This window comes from Chanos chanos, chromosome 2, assembly GCF_902362185.1.
Source record: "Chanos chanos chromosome 2, fChaCha1.1, whole genome shotgun sequence".
Taxonomy (NCBI): Eukaryota; Metazoa; Chordata; class Actinopteri; order Gonorynchiformes; family Chanidae; genus Chanos; species Chanos chanos.
In genome coordinates this window covers 12595413-12619273 of record NC_044496.1, presented here as the reverse complement: position 1 = coordinate 12619273, position 23861 = coordinate 12595413, and the positions used below count along the sequence as shown (strand labels likewise).

Below are 23861 nucleotides of genomic sequence, written 5' to 3'. Positions count from 1 at the left end.
AGCATATTATGAACTATGCTACAAAATGGAACAAGAGTAGAATTATAATTGCAATAGTGAAACTTTGTTATTGTAATAGATTGTGCATAACATGAACGTTATAAATTAAATAATGAGACCTATATTGACAAACAGTGAGATATACAACAAGGTCGTTCGAATCAATTATCCCCAAAGCATTCTCAATGTGTAATCGTGCAGCATGACGGTGAAACAAATTGCCATTGTATTTTAGTGAAAAGTGCATTTAATATCACATTGCTGACATTATGTTTAAATATGTATTTTTTTCTGAATATTCTGATCACGTTACTGTCATGTAGTAGCACTAAATACATAAAGATAACCAGCTGTGATGTCATCAAATCTAAGTTTCAATATCCGCTAAATGTAATCATCCGGAAGAGGTTTACGCAGCACTGTCGAGAGCATTTACGAGTATGGCGGTCGAGTTCTTATCATGAAAATCAGTCGATGCTCAGTATTTGTTATCTCTAAAGGGGCACGACAGACTCAGTGGATACAATAGTGCGACCTTCTCATGCTCTTCCCAATGAGCAGAAGGTCCAAAGTCCATGTCCTTTCCGAGTGTTGTTCTGCGAGTCTCCAAGGAACAAACTAGCAAGGAGCGTCAACGCTGAGAAAAGTATAGCGATAGCGGTTGATTTGCACGTCTGTCACAATGGGGAATGGAATGAACAAGGTAATGCATCATTTCCTGTGTTCAAATTGTTTATGTCGATCATTTCAGATGCGGGTAATGGTGTTTCCATTTGATGTATAGAGTGAACGCGATTCGGATAATCGTAATGATGTTTACATTGCAGTCAGTGACGTGTGTGCCAGTCTTGCCCACATTCGGAAGTGCAGGGCTGAAATGCCGCACATGGAAGGCAAATATTCTGTTGCTGCTTTGGTTTATAAATAAGAATTTTATACGAAAAAGCTACTAGGTTTCGAGATAAAGTTGCATTTATCAAGTTTAATATTTCAAATATTAGCAAATACCTTTTAGGACAAACTAGTGAAGGTCATTATCTTATACTAGTGACGAACATTTGTTAGGCGGGTCAGTTTATGTTATTCTCCATGACAGCTGTTTTTGCAGTTGCTGTTTTACCAGCACTCAGTGGTGTCATGGTTCTCTTTGCAGAATGTTCTTTATGAGCAGTAATATTGCTCTAGAAATGTGTTTTTTTCCTGCAATTTCATTTAATCACCTTTTCACTTTAGACACATGGTTGATCATTTAGTCACAGTGAAGAAAATTACGAAAACACATTTTATTCAGATTTTCCAAGATGTCAGTAAATTTAATAGTGTGTGCATACTCATCCTCTTCCCATAGGTTATTGATGGTCTTTACCTCGGTAATATAAGAGGTAAGTTATAACTTCTTTACATCCAACTTCTTAGGTCACAAAATTCTCTTTTGTGTGTCAAATTATTACACAGTCCATACCATTACCATTCTGAAGTGTTGCTCAGTGATGAAAAATGACAGTTTTAATCATGTTCTACATTTGAATCTTAGCAGTCGTTAATGTATATTTAAGCATGTAACATGAGTAGTGCTTAGAAATTGTTGAAAAACCAGCAGGACACAACGCTTCCTGAATATCCTGTGCTTAGATCTCAGTCTTACCACCTTGATTTCTCACAGCATTGCACTGTTGTAGCAGCATTTCCCGATATCTGACAGAACTCTATTTATAGCTGCTCTGATGATCACATCACAAGATGGTCTCTATACTGGTCATCAACTGAAAATAGACCAGAGCCACAAATGTCAGTAACACTCACTGTCCAGACTGCAGTCTGTGATAAGACCTACAATGAAAGATATGTTGGTATAAAAGTAATATTCATAATGTTACTACTGTCTACTGTCATCATTTGTGTCCCCTAGAAACATTCAATATTTATGAGCCAGTTTTTATCTCTGACACTTTGGGTTACCAAGATATGAGAGCTGTTTAAAGAGATATTCCAGTGGGTCTTTAAACTTTTATTCGCCTTCAGGTTCATTGTACTGAAAATTCAGTTCTTCTGCCTTTTACCGGAGTCATGCTAAAAGGCCTCTCTTGGAATGTATTCTTAACTTGCATAATTACCACAATTTTCACTAAATGTTTCCCTCTGCAGATTCAGAGAACAGAGACAGTCTGTCTCGGAATGGTATCACCCACATCCTCTCAGTCTATAACAATGCCAAGCCTGTAATGGAGGTGAGAGCACCAGTCATTCTCACATGCATCTCCATGGAGGGGGTAGAGAGGACTCTCATTCACTCCCTTTATACTGTTAATCTCTGGTAGTGTCAAAGAGGAGACAAATATATACGTGTGTGTGTGTGTGTTTGTTCATAATTATTTGGAAGCTAACAAAATTATGTTATGTAAAAGAAGCATTTAATTGGGACAGTAAGACTTTGTAATAGAGCAGTTTGAAATTTACTTTGCGTTCATGGAGTAGAGGGAAAAGCTTGTCTCCAGGTTGTCTGTCACAGTCTGAAAGAGATTCTGGACGCAGGTGCAGATTGGTCATTTTATTGGAACAAAACAGGCTTATCAAAGAGCTTCAGGAACCTACAAGCTTCTGGTTTTCTTGACATAGGCTTCAGAATTCATTGATGACAATACAATTCCGTACCCCAAACGCAGGAAAACTAGGCTAACCAAAAACAGGTGCAACTAATGATTCAATTACTAAGGTTAACTCAGGGATCAGGAAGTATGTAAATCTAACAAAATGGCCAACAGAGAGGGAAAGACAAAACCATTTGTAATCCATTATACGCTCCTGAGCCCCTACTGTTTTTAAATTAGGCGCACTGCTTTGACTGGTAAATCTGTAAATCTTGGACCTTTCGTTTGGGCATAAATAGACCACCTATGTTCCTGGAGTCTCGGTATCAGTGTAGGAACTTTTGGAGATTCCTAACAAGAGTTTAATTGGCTGAGGTATGATAAAAACAATGTAATAATATATACTCTGTTTACCAAAAGTTGACTAGCCTTAACTATCTCTCTCTCTCTCTCTCTCTCACACACACATATCTGTGTGTGTGTGTGTGTGTGTGTGTGTGTGTGTGTGTATATATATATATATATATATATGTATGTATATGTGTGTGTGTGTATATATATGTGTGTGTGTGTGTGTGTATATATGTGTGTATGTATATATATGTATATATGTGTGTGTGTGTGTGTATATATATATATATATATATATATATATGTGTGTGTGTGTGTGTGTGTGTGTGCATGCTGTACATTTTGGTAAATTCATTCTTAACAACCCTTTGAATCATACGGACTCACACACCAAAACTTAAGATAAGCAAAATCAGCTTTTATCCTAACACGAGTCTATAATGATTGGAGAGTTCTGAAAAATCTTCCAGAAAGAAGCCACTCTGAATATATTAAATCATGTATATTGAAATTCAGTGTTGCATCACAATTCTACATTTTCTGCTTTATTTTTGCTTTGATGTCATGGGTAATCAGTAACACAAAAATATGTACTTATCCAAGAGATTGAGGCCTCTGGATTACTCTTGTATGATAGCATTGAACCATTATTTTGTGTTTGTGTGACCAGGTCATGTACTGGTGCCAGCCAGGAAAAGTTATTGGCACTGGTGCCATCACTGGAAAAATGAAATGTTAATTTCAAAGTTAGTTTAGTTTTACATTTTTTTTTTTCAGTTGTTCAAAGATGAGCATGCAAAGTTGACAGTTTTGTCTGGAACTATGTGAGTGCTATGGTCACCGAATGAACTAAATACAAACAGTTGGATTTACAGTGGCACTGCAGTGAACTCATATACATCCTTGCCAGATAGTGAAAGATAATATGACATAGTTAAAGGAGAATGTTTCTTATAGTTCTTATCTTCTTATCATTTTTAAATGTTAAATTTGAGTCGCACCAAAAAAGATTTCCTACTGATGAAAACTCGATTCAAGCAATTACATATTTCTTTTGATCCTTAAAAAATCGAACGCAACACCAATGAACGCAACTGTGAAGTTTTCACTCTCTTTTGTTTGTATGTTTAAGTTGTATTCAAAATTGAAACCATTATCTAGACCAAAATATAATTTTAAAGCATGTCCAAAACAATTGTGTATCTCATTGACTGATTGTATCCTTAACTATAAACACAGTAATCATAACACTTTTTTAGCTTCATTCTTGAAATTGTCAAGGGTGAGACGTCTGTGTTCCACTTATGGAAATAGATGTTTAGTGATTCTACTCTTGTCATTGCTAATCCTTGTTTAAGTTAAAAATATTTGTGTTTTTCTTTTTAATGTATATACACGGTTTTGACCACATGGAGGCAGTAATGCTTCACAAATGCCTTCTGTCTTTTTTCCTGACTGAGAGACTTGGGTCACTGGATTTTGCTCAATGTAGAATAAGCATTGTTTCACATCTGTAAAACCTCATTCCTACTAGTTGGCATGTTGATAATATTAGTTAATAAGTTTATAATGAGTGTTTCAAAGAGTCTTCTTGTGCTTAATATTTCATCAGCTAGTGTTGCATTGTCTTCAAAACTCAGGATGACTTTCAAGCAAAATATTAGCTGAAGGCTTCATTCTGAGGTAGTGACAAATCTAGAAGATTTGGAAAACAAATTCCATGAAGAGTTTAATAATTTTGCATATCCCTTCAGACTAAATTTATTTTGTGAGATTTATAGTCAGCTTAGAAATGGCAAGATGATATTGCAGTTTGTACTTGTTGTTGTTGTTGTTGTTGTTGTTGTCATTGTCGTAGTAGTAGTTGTTTCTCCTCTATTTATCTTTATCTTTATGTGGAGCTATACAAATCAGGCCATTAACCCTATGAATTCTGTTCAGAAATATATGCATCCGTCTCACGTATAGAAATCAGCCTCTCATTATGTGGTGTGGTTCAAACATTAGCAGGTCTCAGGCCCTTAAGGACCAGACCTGAACATCTGTGCTATTCTTGATCAAATAGAGTTACAGTTTATATTGCTGTGTCTCCTTTAAGTTTCAAGACACTAATTCCCAGAAAAACTGAAGTGCTTTGACTCATGGTACTGATTATGTGTGTTGTTTAGTTTGTTCATTTGTTTATTTGTTCCCTACCTCACCATAGGATATGACCTACCTTTGCATTCAAGCTGCTGACGCTTCAAACCAGAATCTGTGAGTAACCGAGCAACATGCTTACACACACACACACACACACACACATAATTTCCCAATACAACTCAACACAACTTTCTCAGTGTCTTTGTTGATGAGCAAGAACACCTCTGTGTTTTAAAAACTGACATGTGAAATGACAGACATCGTTCAAATTTAGGTAGTACCAACTTCATTCTTACTATTCAAGTGTATGTACCCAGGCTTGGACTTTTTCATACCGTCAATAAATGCATATTAACTAATTGGAGGGGTATTTGGTATACAGGAAATTATTTTCACAAAATGGGGTTTCAGAATTGTCAAAGGATAAAATTTCTTATTGTCGTGTTCGTGGTTTGCCTGCTGTATGTTGACAACCCTGGATGTTCCTCTCTGGGTCACATGCTGGCCCTGTGATAGTCTAGAAGGGAATGCCACAGCTTAGATTAGCACAGAACACAGACTGAGCCTAGACATCTCTTGTGCATGTATCGGTAGGTGTGGGGTGCGGATAGACACGCATCATGCATCATGAACTCTTAGTGAGGAGGTGATGCGAGAAGGTGTGCGTTTGCTTGCTACAGTGGATAATGTACTTGAACATTATTCATAATGAGAATAATCAAATGAAAAAAAAAATTCACTGTTACACTGAAAAATGTTTTTTTTTTTTTTTTTAATTTACCTTTAAAATCACAGAATATTGGTCCACACAAAAATCAGGCATCTGAGTTGATATAACCTCACTTGTACCACATGACTGGCTGCTTTCAGGGAGAAAAACTACTAAATTTCACTGGCGTGAGGTGAATCTTTTTGAGAGAGGAAGTTCATGCTTGTTGAAATGAGGGCCGTTTTTACAATTGCCTCCTTGTAATTAAATTATCACCACAGTTTTTGTGATACACCATTTGAGCAGACATTTACCATTGTTTTCTCTCTTTATTTTAGGAATCCATTAAGTATATCATTGTGCAAACTTTATGGACTGTCCAGGCTAAAATAGCATTATATCCTGTCTGAAAGACCATAGCATTAGTCACCGCTGCATCCCGTAATAAACAAGAGCAGTATCAAGAATGCAAAATCCCCATATAGAAAAAAATGACAAGAACAGTGTTTCCTTCGCTGTTTTTTTTTTTACACTTAAGCTGCTCAACATTTCAGCTGAACACCCACGTTCTGATTGAGACTGACATTTAATAAACAATACTGAGTTTGTGAGCAGCTTCGGCGTAGAAAGTTTGGTTTCAGTATCTGTGACAGAACCTCATTTATAGGTTTACATTCATTTTCTTCTGTTTAACAGCTCTAAAGAGACCATATTTCCAGTCTCTTTCCATTTGTAGAGACAGTTTTTTGTTGGGAGCATGCACGGTCATTTGGATGCCAAAGTACATGATATAAAATGTTTTTTGATGCACTCCATACATGCATAATATTAAATTGATGCATACAACTACAAAATAAAAACCCTCCTCTGTGCTCCCCATAATGAAGACTGATGTGAACCATATGGGAGGTGTATTGGTGTAGGAATGAATGGTGAAGAGTGTTTTAGAGTTACTGGGGGGTTACTGGGGGGCTTTGGTCCCTCTGATGCAATCAAGGAGGAAGGAAACTGCGCCTCAACACCCAACAGTGCCTTGGCCACCAAAGCCTATTAAAAGCCCTTCTGTCACAATCCCCCAGCTTTAAAAATAAGGGTTAACGGTCTGTCCAGTTGTTTCATCACCCTCTAATGTCCTCCCTCAGGCCAGTGACCACGCTTGGTCCTGCCCCCGTGTCCTGTCCTCTAATCTTGAGGCATTTGAAAAATGGTATGGGAAAGTCCACTCACCCACTCAGGCTGTGAGTAGGGTGTTTAACACTTCCTGATTTAAACCATATTAAACAATGGTTTTCTGTGTTGAGCAAACATGAAAAAATCTTGTCCATCTACACAGTAGCATCGTTTCGACCTAATTCCTCACAGCAAATGTCCTTACACAGACTGGATCTAATTCCACTTGACTAAGAATTCATCCAGAAATCTGTAGACCACTCTGATGATACTGAGCATATCACTGTGCTGATCACACATTGTCGTATCTTTTGAGTTAAGTGTAATATTCAGCATCAGTTGCTATGTGATATTGAGACAGTTCAAACAGTCTTTCTCACTCTATCCTATGAATAACAATACAACTGGTATAATCTACATGATGCATTTCATTTTGCACAATTGCGCGTCATTTGCACAGCATATAGAAACGAGAACGCTGTTGCAAGGGACTGTTTTGGGATCTGGTTGTACCAGGCTCCAGCTTTTTTTGACGATCACTTTCTATCATTACTGCATGACTGCGCAACTAAAGCAGTTGCAGTCATTGTAAGATAAAGTGAAGCCCTTGACTATAGCTAAAGAGGGCACAGACCTGACTGTAGCTCAGCCATCATTTTTGAAGTACCCATGTCCCCTCTCTGTCCTAGACATCCAAATTACAGAAACACTCACATTGGGGTGTGGGAATGGTTTTTAATTTAGCTGTAGTGTCAACCCATTTTCGTTTTGATTTCTTGGCAATTCGGATAAAATAACCGCACATAGACTTTCTGCATATCCACTAAGAAAGCCGGAAACCAAGATGAAAATGTGCTGATGGCTCATCTTTTGTCGAGTTTGGGTCTCAGTTAAAGGAAAACAGCCAATCACATCTATTTTTGTAGCTGTCTGTTGAGCATGATTGAGTAACCAGCACTTGCTTTTAAGGGACAGTGCGCTCCATATGGGCCTTGAGTTTTGTAATACCCAAGTATTTCTCAATGATATCTGAATCAGAGATTTAGAAATGCATCTGTTTTGCCAAACCAGGTGTTGCTCGAAAACCACAGGTTTACTGAATTTATCCATAACCAAATAATGGTAGTTTGTCCCGTTTTTAAGAATGTTTCCATTGATCAATATGTATACCCATGAGGATCTCTGAAACACAGGCTTTATACTGGGACTTCCTGACAGTTGTTCAGACATGTATGTTAGATTGGATCCCTTAATCAGTCTCTCCCTTACTGAGGTGCCAGCCAGACAGGTTTAGTCTCTTTTTGTGTTAAAGCACACGACGGCGTGACAATATTTACGTCATACAAGCACTTTTTACCAGATACATGTGAGTCATGATCATGGACAATTGCAGAACAACCAAGTAACCACTGCAAAATACATCTCATGTAGTTATATTGTGCCTGCAGTTAAATGCAATCTTTGTTCCTTATTTGTTTTTGTAAATTGTGAGTCCTTCATTGGATGCCATCCTTTGTGTCAAAATTTCCATGTTCTTAATATCAAACACAAGCAGGGCCACCTTTCTGTTTGCTTACATTACATTATTTATTACAAAGAATAATTGTAATCCTTAAGCATTTTTTTTTAATAAAAAAAATATTTTTTTATATTTTCTGGTTTATTTTTGCTTTGTCAGGTCACAACACTTCAAAGAATGTATTCGCTTCATCCATGAGTGCAGACTGAATGGAGGTGCCTGTCTGGTTCACTGGTAAGTAAATGGCTGTAAATGTTGTGCAATGCATAATCAGGTACGGCTGACTTTTAAATGAACTGAGCTGGATTTGGAAAGTCCCTTAAACGCTGAACTGAAGTGCCGGTAAAAAGTTGCTCACCTGCTCCTGCAAGAATATGAGACTTGTTTTTCTTTAAACGTACCGTGAGTAACCTCTTCTGTTTTTAACCTGAATGTCTCTAAGATGCTCTATTAATTCCAGCCCTTATCTCCCTTATGGCAACATGAATGACAGTGTCTTGACTGGCTAAAATCAGTGCAGCCATGCTTAACTGGACTAGTCTCTCCATCTCAGTTCCCGTAACCGTATTGGCCGTTCAGTGCTCCTTAAAATACTTAATTCTCAAATGCATTTTACACATGTCTTACCATGTTATCAAAGCAGACCTGACCAGACTCTGTTCCTTTGTTTTGTTCCTGTTGTAGTTTGGCTGGAGTTTCACGCAGCACCACCATGGTTGTAGCTTATCTGATGACTGTCACCACTTACAGCTGGGAGGAGTGTCTATCTGCAGTCAAGGCAGTCAGGTCATTTGTGGGTCCAAATTATGGTTTCCAGCAGCAACTGCAGGAATTTCAGATGACAAAAGTTTCCGAGGTAGATTTCTTTCCTCACAGTGATTTTTTTTTTTTTGTATTGTGTACACAGTTAAGAGCATTGTACTTCAACCACAAGTGTAAACACCATTTTCAGCATACTGAAATCAAATTTGAAAACAGTAAGGAGAGTAAGGCTATTAAAACTTTGCTGATTTGTGATATCAGCAAAGTTTTAATAGCCATACTATTACTGTGGTGTGGTGTACTAGATAGTGGTGAAAATCAGCACTAAGACATTACAGTTAGAAGCAAGCATCAAAAAAAAAAAAGGCAGATGTGATCCTCTAAAAAACATAACTCGACTTTCAGGAAAGAGCGTACACACCAATTTAAAAACTCACATTTTTGCTCACAAAATTACATTTCAGCTTATATTTTTGTTGTAACCACCCCTGATTGGCTTTCTGAAGACAGAGGCTTGTAAAGGGTGGTAGTTTTGAATGAGTCTCTAGCATGCTCAGCATTCTACTGACATTTACTATTTTTTAGAGTAACAAAGTTCAAAATAGCCTTCAGATGTGCCAACAGACCCACACTGAAATTAACCTCAGCCAAGAGAGAGTGTTTCAAATGTAGGCTTGATGACTGATTCAGTTCAAGCACAAGTTGCATACAGTTCAAAAGTAGTGTAGCATACATTAAACTACTGCTAAATTAGGTTCCTCTTGTAGAGGATAGCGTCTGCTCTCTGTGCACTATGACATATACACTGTTTTTTTCAGGCGCGCATTTGTGTTTTATTTAGGCGAGTTCTCACATCGAGCCTGTGAAGGTGAGAAAATGGGTTTTCCTGTTGTTGGGGCTATTTTTGCACAGGGTTGACAGCTTCAGCTCTGTAGCTAACACATGACATTATAAAGCTGTATTGGATGCTACAGCATGTTGACATTATGGAGCTAACAGATGAATGCTCATTGGGGAAGTCAGGGGGACTTGCTGAAATTGCATTAGAGTGCATCTCGTCACGTGTGTGTCATTACAGTCGAAAGCCTTGCAACACGAACCTTTCTGTAAAATAAAGTGTATTTTTGTCGTTTAAGTGAACGTGGTTCCTTTAACTGAAAGGAACAATTGTTCTATAAAGGGGATTTTTCTGTTTTTCTTTAATTATTTTTCTCACAGATTTGAGATGTCCTGTATCCAAGGGTAAGGACTCTTGAAGTGTCATACTGTACGTTAAGACTTGTTGAATTGAAGTTGCAATATTTAAGCCTGTGCACCTCAGTGATCAGTTCAGTCAATCCACACTCCTCCCTCCAAAACATTTATGCAGACCGTTTAGTTCTTACCTTGCTAATAATCAGAACTGCAAAGGTACATTTCCTCATCGTCTATGTTTACTTTAAAATTGAAATGCAATTTATGCTGGTATTTTCAAGTACTAGATTTTAGTTTCATATTATAACATTCTGTGATGTGTATTTGTTCTAGGTTTAAGGAGTCTTTGTTAAATATCCACAAACTGATTTAGATGTAAAGTAATGAAGACTTACCCTAGTTCTTCCATCATACAGTGTTGTACAAAGTAACGCATTGCTGTAATCTAATTACTTTTCTCTAAACTAAGTAGTTTAATGCTTTATAGTTTAAATTCTTATGATAACGTTATAATTGCTGACATTAATTATAATTTCTTTACTCACCGTACACAGATTTTTTTAAGCAAATAATATTAATTACTTGGGGTACATTTAAATTTCATCCATATAATAATACCTTTGCATCACTAATACCTTTTGCATCATTACCTGTGACAGCTGTCGTATGTGGCGCAAGTCAGTAGCCACCAGAGTGGAGTTTACATGCTTTTTTTTTTTTTTTGCAATAAGCTTTTTAGAACCAAATTACCAAAATGTTAGTTACTGCCACCAAATCTACTTCTTTCTTAAATCTCAGTGCTTGCTTTTCAGCATAGATAGTCTTGTGCTGACCCCAAAGAGGAACAGGCTTTCCAACAAATAATTTGAGAAGCTTTTGTTGATGAGATATAACCACTATTTCAGAGATGAGGAAGCAAAATGAGTTAAGCCTAAGCAATGGTTTTGGTAATGTGCTGAGTGTGTTTGATAATGTGCGGTTGGTTGTCTCTGAAAAGCCTTTCTGGTTGTAGTGTGTATGCTGTTGAACTACTTGACCACTGCATAGCCTATTTTTTTTTTTTTTAATTTTATTTATTAAGATATATTTTTGAGGCAGTTCTCTTGAACTAAAGGCCTTCACTTGCTGGTCCAGATGTTTTGAAAGTGCATAAGTGAGTAATTACTTAGGACTCATAGAGTTCTGCACTGACAGGACTACTGGGTGTCATCCTTGTACTTCCCACTCTGTAGATTTGTTTAGGTTTTCGAGAGTAACTTGTAATGAGTAAAGTAATCCCATTACAGTTTGAGAGATGTAATTAGGAATCTGTAGTGGATTAAATGAAAAGTAATTGATTTGAGTAACTACCACAACACTGCCTACGAGATAACTTGACAGTGCATTTTGACAATAACAGGTGCTGGAGAAGGTCTTTACCTAGACGTATGCCTCATTTAGTTTGACTCAATTCAGATTCAAACCGTAGCTTTAGGACTTTTATCTGCATTCATATCGAGATTTCATTCCGAATGTGCATTTCGTAGGTCAGTTGACCCTGGAAGAGAGTACATGCTGGGTAAGACTGTACCTGTTCTCTGTCCATTTGGTTTGTTTGGTAGAGCATCTGTTGAGGTTTAATAGTCATCTGGGGGAAAAAAAGATATTTTAGTTTTTGCCTTCTGAATTTAGATGTTTTAATTTATAATTAAGATTCACAAAAACTCACTTACTTTTGAGCTGACAAGTCATTCAGCATTTACCAGTCTTTTCAGGCATACAGCTCAGAGATGGTCCCACCTTACCCTGAGGGAAATGCATGTGGTTGAATGTAGGAGGTACACAGGGTTTGTAGATGTTGCATTTACGATTAAAGTGTTATGTCTGAGTGGGTTACCAGCTGCCTTACTGACACACTTGTGATTTATACTGTTTCAAGGAGCACATGTCTTCACCTCTTCACAGTGGAATATCTACCGAGAAAAATACACTGAAAATAATGTTTAGTTATGATTTTGTCAACCCTAATTAATGGTGTAAAGATATCATATAAAGATTCCATGTTCATATTATCTTTATAACCCACAAAATAAACAAATATTCTGCAGCACTCTGTCATGTGTGATGTAGCATATTGAAGAGTGGATTGATGTTGTGTTGTTTTTAAATGTCAGAGGATGTCTTTTATTGTCTGCTCACTTTCAATGTGAGAATCACAAATTAAGATGCACAAGGTAGTTGGAGCAGAAGTGAAACGTGTGGTTGTTTGTGTCCCTGTGGACTTAAAAGGACATCTGCTGTTAGACCTGGTTCCTGGGACTCAGGTGTAGTCTTGAAATGAATTTGGATACAGTCGGACTATGGTAGTCTTAACTTCTCAAGGCATGAATGTATTGTCCCGTTCAATGAAAATCTTACTCAGAAGCAGTGTTTAAATATAAGGATGTAACATGTAAACTTTGCGAATTAGGATTACCATCAGTTTCGGTGAATGATTTAATTTTGTATTGAAAGTCTCTCAACTTAATCTATTGTTTTAATACGAACTGATGTTTGTATGTTTAGCACAGAATATTATACCATAGGTCGGTACTCAGTAAGTAGTCTCTGATTTCGAGTAGAGCATTTTATGGATTCTGAGAAGTGTCTTTAGAAATGCGTAAATGCTGTCATGGTTTACTTAACTTTTTAGTAAATCTTTATTAGACTTCAGTGACAGTGCAGAGACTTTGCTGCAGTGTTGAGCGAAATAATTTCCTGCTCAGAAACACAGATTTCGCAGTGCAGATTCAGAGCAAATGCAAGTTAGTATTTTATAAAAGTAGACAGTGTAAGTCATGCTGTTTTTAATTATAGAATTGCCACAGAAATATCGGAGATGTGCCTAGACAATTACAGGGGAAAAACTGTTTTCATTTTAGTTAATGTAGGTTACTATATGTTCATACGTTGTATTAAAATATCAGTATTTCCATTCATGTAAGATATGTCATCTATTTGATACAATAATATCTTCATCCATATAAAAGAATGCCTACCAGGAAAAGAACTGGAGGCAGGACTTCCCACTCACTTCTGCAAACAAGGCAATGAGCCAGGGGACTCCCATTGGCTCCTTTGCAGCGTAACAGCCAACACACACACACACAGTCTCCCTTTGTCTGCAAGTGGGCCTGCAGAAAAAGTTAGACATGTCATCAGTACAGACCAGAACTGATGATACACAGAGAGTGAGTCACTGAGTGTGTGAGCCTGTGTCTGTGTGAGCCCCCACACACACTTGCGCACTGAGTTTGATATTTTTGGTCTGAAAGGTATAAAAAATTTTATTAAAAAGTGGGTTCATCAGCATTTTGGACCGGTTGGGCTGAGATTTTTACATCCTCTCATCAGTTCAGTTTGCTTTATAAATACGTTTTACAGTAGACAGTGATCACAAAGTAGACTGCCTTTAAATGCAGTATATCCTTTTCTAACAGTAGGGTTTCATTCGGTCTTCTATAAAAAAAAAAAACGAATGAACATGGAACAAGCAGCCAAAATTTTTGGATAAATAATGCTGCTATGATATAAGGGTCTGCATTGTCATGGGTCATCTTCTGTGTGCTTAAACTTTTCCCTCTCTCTTTCCTCAGTACCGTGCTTGGCTTCAGTCGAGCTACCGACCCAGTCCCTTCAAAGACCAGGAGCAGGTGAAGGCATTGCTGAACCAATACGCTGAGCAGCAGAGACAGGAGCGCCAGCGGACAGGAGACCAGGCCTGGATGAATCAGGCCACCAGTGTCTATCCTTTACCCTACAACGCTTACGGCTCAGGCAGCAGCAGATGAGCAGACACCTCACCCCCCCCCCAACCCATCCACCCACAACAAGAGACATTGACTTGCGCATGGCTGCTATACACCTGCTTCTCATCCCCCATCAAACTGCCACAGAAGTACTCCATGAACTCTCCTCTCATGGAAGCCTTCGCCAAAGTACACCCAAACACCTTACAGTTAGCTCCACACTTAACTGTTGAATGTAAGTTCTCCAAATGCTACTCTCATGTAATGGTTTTTTTTTTGTTTTGTTTTTTTACATTTTATTGCAGGTTATGAACATGACCTCTAAAGCAGAACATTCTAAGATATTCTGAGCTGTTAGCAGGAGTTTGCATGGGATAAGTTTGTGATCATATTGACAAAGCACCAGAAAAGGGATGACTTCATCACAGTGTTTAGTTTTGGGGGACAATGGAGTAACAAAGCCATATTGTACATATTTTTTTTTCTATGGTGTATATCTTGTGAGCACAGAGTGTGCACAAGATGTTCTAGAACAGTGTGCACACAATTAGTGTGTTACATTGTTGAAAGATCTTATGGTGGCCTTCTACTCCAAATACACTTCAAACGCTTTTCTACAAATGTTGGACTTCTATCCATAATTTAAAAACAAACAAAAAAATCCATTATAAAAATCCACTGTGTGCTCTCTGTCATCTCTTAACCCACCTCAGACCTTTCCTCTTATACCCGTCATGATGAACTGCTGTTAAATCATGATACCGTCAAGATAAAGGTCTCTGTGTTACCATTATATTTCAATCAACATAACAAAACTACAAATTATATTAGACATATAACTAGGGATGTTAATAATTAACCGTTAACCGACAAGGATTTTGACCGATGAATACTATCAGTTTAACAGTTAAAACACACACAGACTGCGCGACAGACTAACCCCACAGCATATCGACCTATTGCTATTTCTGACTAAAAACTAGTAGATGCGCTGTCCGCTATGCTGAGGACTGAGTTAGGCCTGGCCTGTTTATTTTATTTTGAGGTCTGAAAATGCGACTACCAGTTTCCGTTTTGTTAACCTGTTGGTTGCTCATTAATTAGCCGAGAGCGGAGGAGTAGGTTTTCTTTACAGCGCTCTCTGCGCTGGAGGATTCAATGTGTGTTTTCGTTTTGTTAAACTGTTTATGCATTAGAAAGTCTAGCTAATATTTGCTATTTATTTTAAGTTAGAGGCTATTATGCCGGTTCTGCACATGTAAAATAAACCCCTTCTTATGAAAAAAGCAAACAAACAAAAAAACATTTGTTGTATTGGTGTTTTTTAATGGGTCACTGACAATCGTCCATTTTAAATAGTACGTTTTAATCTTGTCGGTTAACCGTTAATGGTCGGTTAACGAGTGTTGGTTATCGGTCAGAAAAAAATTTCAAAATGAGCATCCCTACATATAACCATACAATATAACCACAAAATACGGTTAATGACGATGACATACCTGAAATATTGAATTCAAACAAAAGTGTGGTATGTATTTCCTTTGCCATAACTGGCTCCAAAAGATCATTTACTCAAAATGTTTTATTTCTATTTTAAGTGGTACAAATTCAATTCTAATGTAGATGTAAATCAAGCCTTTTTGAAATATGTTTGTATTTTTGTTGTAGGCAAATATTCAGAAATGCTAATAAAGTCTATTTATGAAACCAGTCTTGATATGTTCTTGACAAACAAGTTTTTCACAGATCATTCACCCTCCAGTGCACACTCATATGTATCACACAACTATTAATATTACATGTATAATATTGTTTATATCAACCCACAGTGTGATTAGTGTTATTTCAGCTTATTTGACCACAGGCCATAAATCACTAAAAGATCACTGGCATCAAACAAGCCCTCTGTGTAACAGCATTATAAAATCTCTTTATTACAACTTTCCTCATTCCACTATATACTTTGTACAATATATACCGCAATGTTGATGTTTTGAAGTCACGATTCAGTCCAACCTTTGATTTCAAAGATTAAATATTAATGTTTTACTGTTTGTGCAAGGTCCCTCTGCCACACGGAGGGTGGAGGAATAAAAAGGCCAGGATGGAGGAGGAAGAGGTCAAATATATCAGTGCTCATATAGAGAACTCCACTGTCCTGTATTAAGAATACTCTCATTTAACACGAGAAGATGCCACTTCCGCCTTCTCTTCTGTAGACATGCTCACAACACACCTATGCCTCAGAGGTGAGCAGAAAACCACAATCAGGACTCAGATCCTGAAATGGTCCATGGACATGTGACCCTTACCTTTCCTACATCCCCTTTTCATGGTTTCTAAATGATATTTAACTCTCTGCTGACAGGTTTGATGTGGGGATGGCATGAAAATTTAACCATTTCAGTGCATTCTCGGAGCGCAATATAATGTTCAGCAGTACTTATCTGTATATACCTTCTCTTCCAGCGCATATTTGTTACGGTCATTGGTAGTGGTGGAGCATAGGTTTAACCTGAAGAAACACCGATGGAATCCGATTCATTGATGACCATAACTGAGACATATCAGAATGGTCTTTTAATTGAAGTCAGGAGATTTCTGTTGATGTGTGGTTGTAAAGAATGGCTTAGCACCTGTATGTGTCATGGAACACGCCGTATGACAGATGTGGAGGCAGTAATTGAAAATACAGAGCAATCCCCCACCAGTAGCAGTAAAAAGCATTATAGACTTAATGGTTTTCAAGCATGAAGTGTCATGTGGGAACTCTATGTGAATGATATACTCACCAGTTTGATAAGATCCAGAGAAAAAAAATGCATAAGTTGCACTAGCGAGCTGTAGAGTGATGTGGATTTGAATAAGACTATGTGAAAATGAATTTCTGAAACGTGCTCATTTTTGGCTTATAGTATGTAATCTAACTGCAGGCACGTTTGTGTTCTAAGGAAATTTAGTAGCCTATTTCCTTTTAAAATATAACAAAACAGAATAATGGCATTTCAAGGAGTACAACTCCAAAACTGGTCAAAATAATGGCAGTATTGTTAAAGAGAACATTATTTTATTGTATACGCTTCAAGATCTAAGGGATTGCATTGTTACGTGAGGGTTGCGGGAAGTTGTTGGCTACTCGGTGCGTTCGAAGAGCTGTTAATGAATCACTACTTTTCACTCAGCCCTCATGCAACAGTACCGCAAAGTCCCATCACAGCACAGCCGTTTCGTCCCACATTTAAAAAAAATGTGGTCGGTGGGTCAAAGAACTATACGGGCAGAATGACATCCTCAAAGCATTCCTTGATCAGTCTGATGCCATAAGGGTAAATACATTTTGCAGTATTAAACGTATGACTTTTCAGCTGCAGTGACATGTAAGTTTCAAGGCTACATCCTGTCACCGTTGCCAGTCACCATAAGCTGAGAATAAAGTCTGTAGTTTGATTTCTGAAGATGTCCGTGAGAACATTACTGTGATATATGAAGTCGTCAGAAAGACGTTTAGACTTTGGCGTCAACAAATTAGATATGCTCGAGGCTACCATTGCATTTTGAGTTTAAGGTGGGATTCAGAGATACCCCCTCTTCATCATTTTTCATTTGACAAGTAATTTTTCTCTTCTTTTCTTGCTTTTTTTTTTTTTTTTTAGGATACACACATCTGTCGACCCACCAACGCAAACAAACATACCCACAAACACACACAAACACACACAAACACACACACACACACACACACACACACACACACATACTCCCAACGAGCCACCCACGCACACTGTAAAGTCCCTTTTCCATAAAGAGGTGCTCTAGGATCTCTGGCTGTGTGGTTGATTTCTTGTAAATGCCACTGATTCGAAGAAGCTGTGTTCCGGATTGGCTGCGTCATTTCATTTTCCTGTTTGTGATTGGTGGCAAAAGGGTTCGACCGTACGGTGGGCTGTTACTACAATCTTCATTCACATAAATGAGAGGATTAAACCGAGCGAACGTTGTCAAGAAAAATAAAGTCATTCCTCAAACACTGAGATACATTCCGATTCAGTGTGACGGAAACACCATAGATTTATCAGAAAAATCGTAATCTCTTATACTCTAGTCTAAGGTAAGTTAATGAACTATTAAATGTGTATTTACATATATTTATTACTAGATAAAAGTTGAAGAATCTTAAATATTCACAGTTTTATGGATAGTTCAACAATGGGACAGATTAATACACTATATTAATTGTTTAGGGTGTTGTTTCACAAACTGAGAGCAAGATGACGCTGAACTCCGGGGGTCGCCGTCTAAAACAGTGGCTGATTGAACAGATCAACAGCAATCTTTACTCTGGACTGCTCTGGGAAGACGAAAATCGCACAATGTTCCGAATCCCGTGGAAACATGCTGGTAAACAGGACTACAACCAAGAGATCGATGCGTCCATCTTTAAAGTAAGCATTATACGTGACAAGGAAACATCCTAAGTTACTGATAAAAGTACCAATCAAAACAAGGCGCTCCCACGTATTCCGTAACTACAACTCTATGCGTGTAAGGTTTGTATAGGTTATTCACACGTGTAGGACTTGACTGAAACAAGTTTCTGCACGGACTTTGGGAACTGAAAAATTACATCGAATAACTGTATAACGAGCACAGATGAGTGTTTCAAATCTGTGAGTGTGTGACTATGCAAATCGCATACTTATAATTAAGTAAACATATTCGTGCCCTGACCTCTAAAGGCGTCTAAGAATAATGCAATGAAGATTATGAATATATAATATTTTACGAAACCCAAACATTTTATCACTGAGCAATATAAAATTAATCAGTTTGCAAACATCTGAACACGCTAGTTCATATCAACAATCAACGGCAGGATAAACATTTATGCAACATGTGGTACCTGTCTAGCAATAGGCCTTAAAATGTTATAGCGATTAATAGAAACAAACACATTCTTAATATTTGTTAATGTTCACAAATTTCCACAGCTCATACTACATGTTAGAAGACAGCAATGAGAAATCAAGTTACTCATACCATATAGAGAGAGTAAGCAATGTTTAATGTTTGTACATAAAGTGTGTATGGTGTTAAATATATTGAATTGTTTGCTGACATGGATAAATAGGCTTGGGCAGTATTCAAAGGGAAGTATAAGGAGGGGGACAAGGCAGAGCCAGCCACATGGAAAACTCGCCTTCGCTGTGCCCTGAACAAGAGCCCTGACTTTGAGGAGGTCACAGACAGATCCCAGCTTGACATTTCTGAGCCATACAAGGTGTACAGGATTGTCCCAGAGGAAGAACAGAAATGTGAGTGGGTTTTTGGAAGCTGTATGTTTATTTCTGTTAAGGTGTTGACAAAGACAAAGAAGTTTAATATGACAATTACTAGAGTATGTTGTTGGATGACAATGGACAATACTCATTAGCAAAGGATTGTACTGAACATTGAGTCCAGGAATCGACTAATGATGTTCACTGAAATTACATGGCCAAAGGCTTGTGTAAATATATAGTTATTTTGGTATCCCAGACTAGAATTTATTGACTATTCGTCACCATTAACCATCATTAAGAACGTGGTTGCCGTCCTGTGACCACTGCTGAACAATACAAAACTACATAGTAATTAAACTGTCATCATTTGTATAGTTTCATAAATGCTCTGATTAAGATGAAGATCCTTCTCCTTAAATGTTTTTGTAAGGTATAGAAGGTATTAGATTCAGTGTGTCAATGTATGTTGTAATTTTTTCAAATGCTTTTCTTATGAACAGCATAAATGTATACGAAAGAATGTTGTCAGTGACATGTACAACAAAATTGTAAACAATAATTAAGTCGTGCTTATCCTGTTAAATATAAATTACCACAGGCCTTCCAAGACACAGTTTCAGCGTTGTAGAATAATAAGAAGTCTTGTTGGAAAACAGTTACATAGATTTAACAATTTAAATTAATCATTGCTCATGGATGGTCTGATCCTTATTCATAGCAGTTTCAAATCTGTCTTGCTGCTCTATAGGTGTATATCTCTCTAAATCAGTTCTCTCTCACAGCAGGTAAAAACTCAACAGCCTTGCTTGCTGGCTGCTCCACTGCAGTCACGGACATGGACTGCAGCTCGGCAGACCTGGACGATCTTATCAAAGATGTAAGACATCTTTAGTCATTTCTTCCTCCTTCAGGTTCTCTTACAGAGAGAGGAAAATGTAATTTTCCCGACTTAATTTTCAGCAAATACATGTCTGCATGCAGACTGCTTTACTGTCATTCCACATTACATCAAGAGCAGCGTTATTGCATACCGCTTGAATTATGATTTTGTAAAAGTAATTTTCTGTGCGTGGGATTTTTATTTCTGTGAGATTACTGAAAATTGCCTCTTGGTTTTGGGTTCACAGACTTCAAATGATGAATACATTATCAAGAGGAGTCATTCCCCTCTGGAAGAGAGCTGCAAAGTTCAACCAGCTCAGGAGTGGTGGAATCAGCCCTCACACACTGGTAAGACAATATGGTCTAAAACACCTTACCAAACAGTGGTACATAGCCAAACATCTGGCTCTATGTATCATTGAGCACTTTATAACATCAATAGCTATTAGTTCATGGTAATTCATATCCCCTTTCTTTGCTCTTTAAACCATGGTCTCGTGTATATGAAATTTAAGGTCAAAGTCACATTTGACAAAGGTGCTTCAGAGTGCTGCATTGTGACAAAGTGCTTCATTTTCAATCTCTGCAAGCTGAAAAAAGATATATATGTCACATGTCAGATGTGTTACATGTTACACACATGCTGTATGAAGGTCATGACCCCAGATTGCTTCTATAGGCGTTAAAAAAGACTTGTTTACTCAGCAAAGTGTGACGGCTTGAATAATCTCTGCGCCACTGTTGCTGACTTGACTTTGTGTTTTTTTTTTTTAGTCCCGTGAGAATTTTATGCTACAAAAGCTTTATTTTTTGTTGATGTGGTTACAAGAACACAAGGGTCATTAACTGAGGTTCACAATGTCTTCAGTATGTTCTGTAGCACAGATAGCATTACTTCCATAATTTAATGAATTTCAGCATAAACTAAAGTTAAAGTTTAAGGTCCCATTGAAACCATGTATGTGAACCTTTGTGATTAAGTGTGATCATTTCTAGTTGAATCCTGATTTACTCAGTGTCCTTATTCTCTCTGCATTAATCCACAGCTGTACCTATGCATCAGGATCCCTCCCCACTGAACACATTTAATGCCGGTACGTTGTTCACACTCACTGTTGTTGCTGGTGTCATTTAAGCTAATGCTCTTGTGATATTTCCCCTTTGCCCATACCGTTATTTAATTTTGGAAAGTAGATCCCTCAGCTTTATGGGGTCGTCTCTATTCGCTGTAGAATATAGCAGTATTTAATTATGTTACTTTAATGTACTATATGATAGAATTAATGCAGTGATTTTTTTTTCTCTCCCTCTCCAGCCTTCTCCCAGATGATGATCACTTTCTATTATGGGGGGAAGATAATGGTCAGTACTCTGACCACCCACCCTGAGGGATGTCGCATCTCCCCAGGTCAGCCTCCCGTAACCAATCCCCTGATTTATGGTCCTGACAGTCTGCAGAGCATTCGCTTCCCACCCGTGGAGCACATCGAAAATGACCGTCAGCGTCATGTCACCCGAAAGTTGTTTGGGCATCTGGAACGCGGAGTTCTACTGCGCGCCAACCGGGAGGGTATCTTCATTAAGCGCCTGTGTCAGAGCAGAGTCTTCTGGAGTGGACCCAGCTATCAGTACAGTCCTGGACCCAGCAAGCTAGAGAGAGATGCAGTTGTCAAGATCTTTGACACTGCCAGGTTCCTTCAAGGTTAGGCCTGATTCTAAGAAGATTTAAATTATAGACTGCTATGTACATTTTAATATTTTACTGCTGTGGTGAAAGCTCTTGAACTATCTGGATCTGGTTTATTATATGATTATGCTCTATTAATTTGTGCTTCTTTTTTTCAGCCCTTCAGCTCTATCAGGACGGTCAGTATCCAGCACCAGACCCCACTGTCTATCTTTGTTTTGGAGAAGAGTTTCATGACTTCAGCACAGCAAAGAGCAAATTAATCATTGTGCAGGTAATTAACAACCTAGATGAAATATAAATATATCAGCTAAACTCAGCTGTAGAACCCATAGAACCTTTTAACTGTGGGTAGGCCCTTGTAGCGATATTTTCACACATAACGATCTTGTTTTCACGTGAGATCGAAAGCTATATTCTACACTGTATATGAACTGGACTTTCTCTCTTTATACAGATCACAGCAGTGAACTGCCAGCAGCTGGTGGAAGCAGTGAACGCTAGGAGGTCTCAGTATAACAGTGACAACCTGGAGATTTCAGATGAGATGGCCAGTGATCAGATGGCTCGAATCTACCAAGACCTCTGCAGCTACCCAGTCCCCCAGCGGACAGCTTGCTTCAGGGATAATCTGCCCATCACTGCCTGAGCCAGGTCATTCAACCATCTTGTGTGTTTAGATATTTGGTAAACAGGGTTATAGGGTTTGACAGGGAAGGAAATGCTTTTTTAAGGTATTTGTAAGGAAAAGAAAATCTATGTACACACCAAAAACAGCAGCCGAAGCCAAAGTATCAGAGTATGCGTCATGTTCTCTAAATGCTAAAAATAAGCAGGAAAATAAAAATGATTTTTAAAAATTATTCTCAGGGATAACAAATGATGTGTTAAAAGTGTTTTACTCATTTTTCATGTATATTTTTGAGAAACATTCTTGTATATTGGAACTGAGTTCTATGAGTTTTATTTTATTTTTAATTCTCTGTCTTTTGAGCAGTTCGACAGCTTAATATACTTCTAAAAAGTTGTTTGTGTACAGTTATAATTAAGATAGGTTCTACTATCTTTTTTTTTACTTCCAACATTTTTTAAATTGGATATTTTGTTAATAAATTGAATTTGAAAATATTGCAGCTTCATTATTTTACCCTCCTAAAATTTGCCAAACAGGATACTGAAGAACAGAAAAATCAACTAAAACCATATATCTGTGAATGGAGTGCTTTGATAATCATTTGGTCATCATTGTTATCATTTTCCATGGAGTAACCTTAGTGTTAAATGGTTCTGTTTTTAAAGCACAAAGTAGTAATTCAGTTTAATGGTTCCCTAAATGCAATAAATCTACTGTGTAACTTTTAGAGATAGGGAATACACCATTCTATTATTTTATTCTTCTTTATATAAAAGAGAACCATATCTGCCTTGGTCCAGAGGTGTTAGCATGGAGAAAGGTTTCTTCTTTTACTTTATTCAAATGATAGACCATAATATATCCTACAGATTATGCAGTCTTCTGTAGTCTTGTTGTTGTAATGTCCAACCTTTCTAGCTTTTGTGAAGTTGGAGTTCTTGAGTTCAGTGACATTAATAAGAACCCAGATACCAGTAGATCAGTTATAGACTACTCAGTAATATCAAACAATTACGCTTAGGGCACCCAGACGGCCAGCAACTGTCCTGGTATGTATGCATTGTAAGTTTAATGACATTAACGTATGACATTAGGATCCTTTTACCATGTCAAACCTACTGTTTGCTTGTGTAACCAAAAGTCATATTCAAGTTTCAGTTCCAGGTAACAGACTGTA

The 23861-nt window shown here is 37.7% G+C and overlaps 2 protein-coding genes across 2 annotated transcripts; both read left to right on the top strand.

Moving 5' to 3' along the window:
* Positions 1 to 471: 471 nt before the first annotated feature.
* On the top strand, positions 472 to 14679 carry dusp22a (dual specificity phosphatase 22a). Its single transcript, XM_030765955.1, has 7 exons — positions 472 to 703; positions 1349 to 1382; positions 2146 to 2228; positions 5146 to 5195; positions 8639 to 8713; positions 9164 to 9335; positions 14050 to 14679. Exons 1-7 carry the CDS (start codon positions 683 to 685, stop codon positions 14242 to 14244), a joined length of 630 nt encoding a protein of 209 aa, XP_030621815.1. The 5' UTR covers positions 472 to 682; the 3' UTR covers positions 14245 to 14679.
* Positions 14680 to 18470: 3791 nt separating this feature from the next.
* irf8 (interferon regulatory factor 8) lies at positions 18471 to 22968 on the top strand. The gene is made up of 8 exons (XM_030765813.1): positions 18471 to 18644; positions 19331 to 19514; positions 20267 to 20358; positions 20609 to 20711; positions 21410 to 21457; positions 21679 to 22065; positions 22209 to 22324; positions 22508 to 22968. The coding sequence occupies exons 1-8, from the start codon at positions 18471 to 18473 to the stop codon at positions 22697 to 22699; spliced, it is 1296 nt and encodes a 431-aa protein (XP_030621673.1). The 3' UTR covers positions 22700 to 22968.
* Positions 22969 to 23861: the final 893 nt, after the last annotated feature.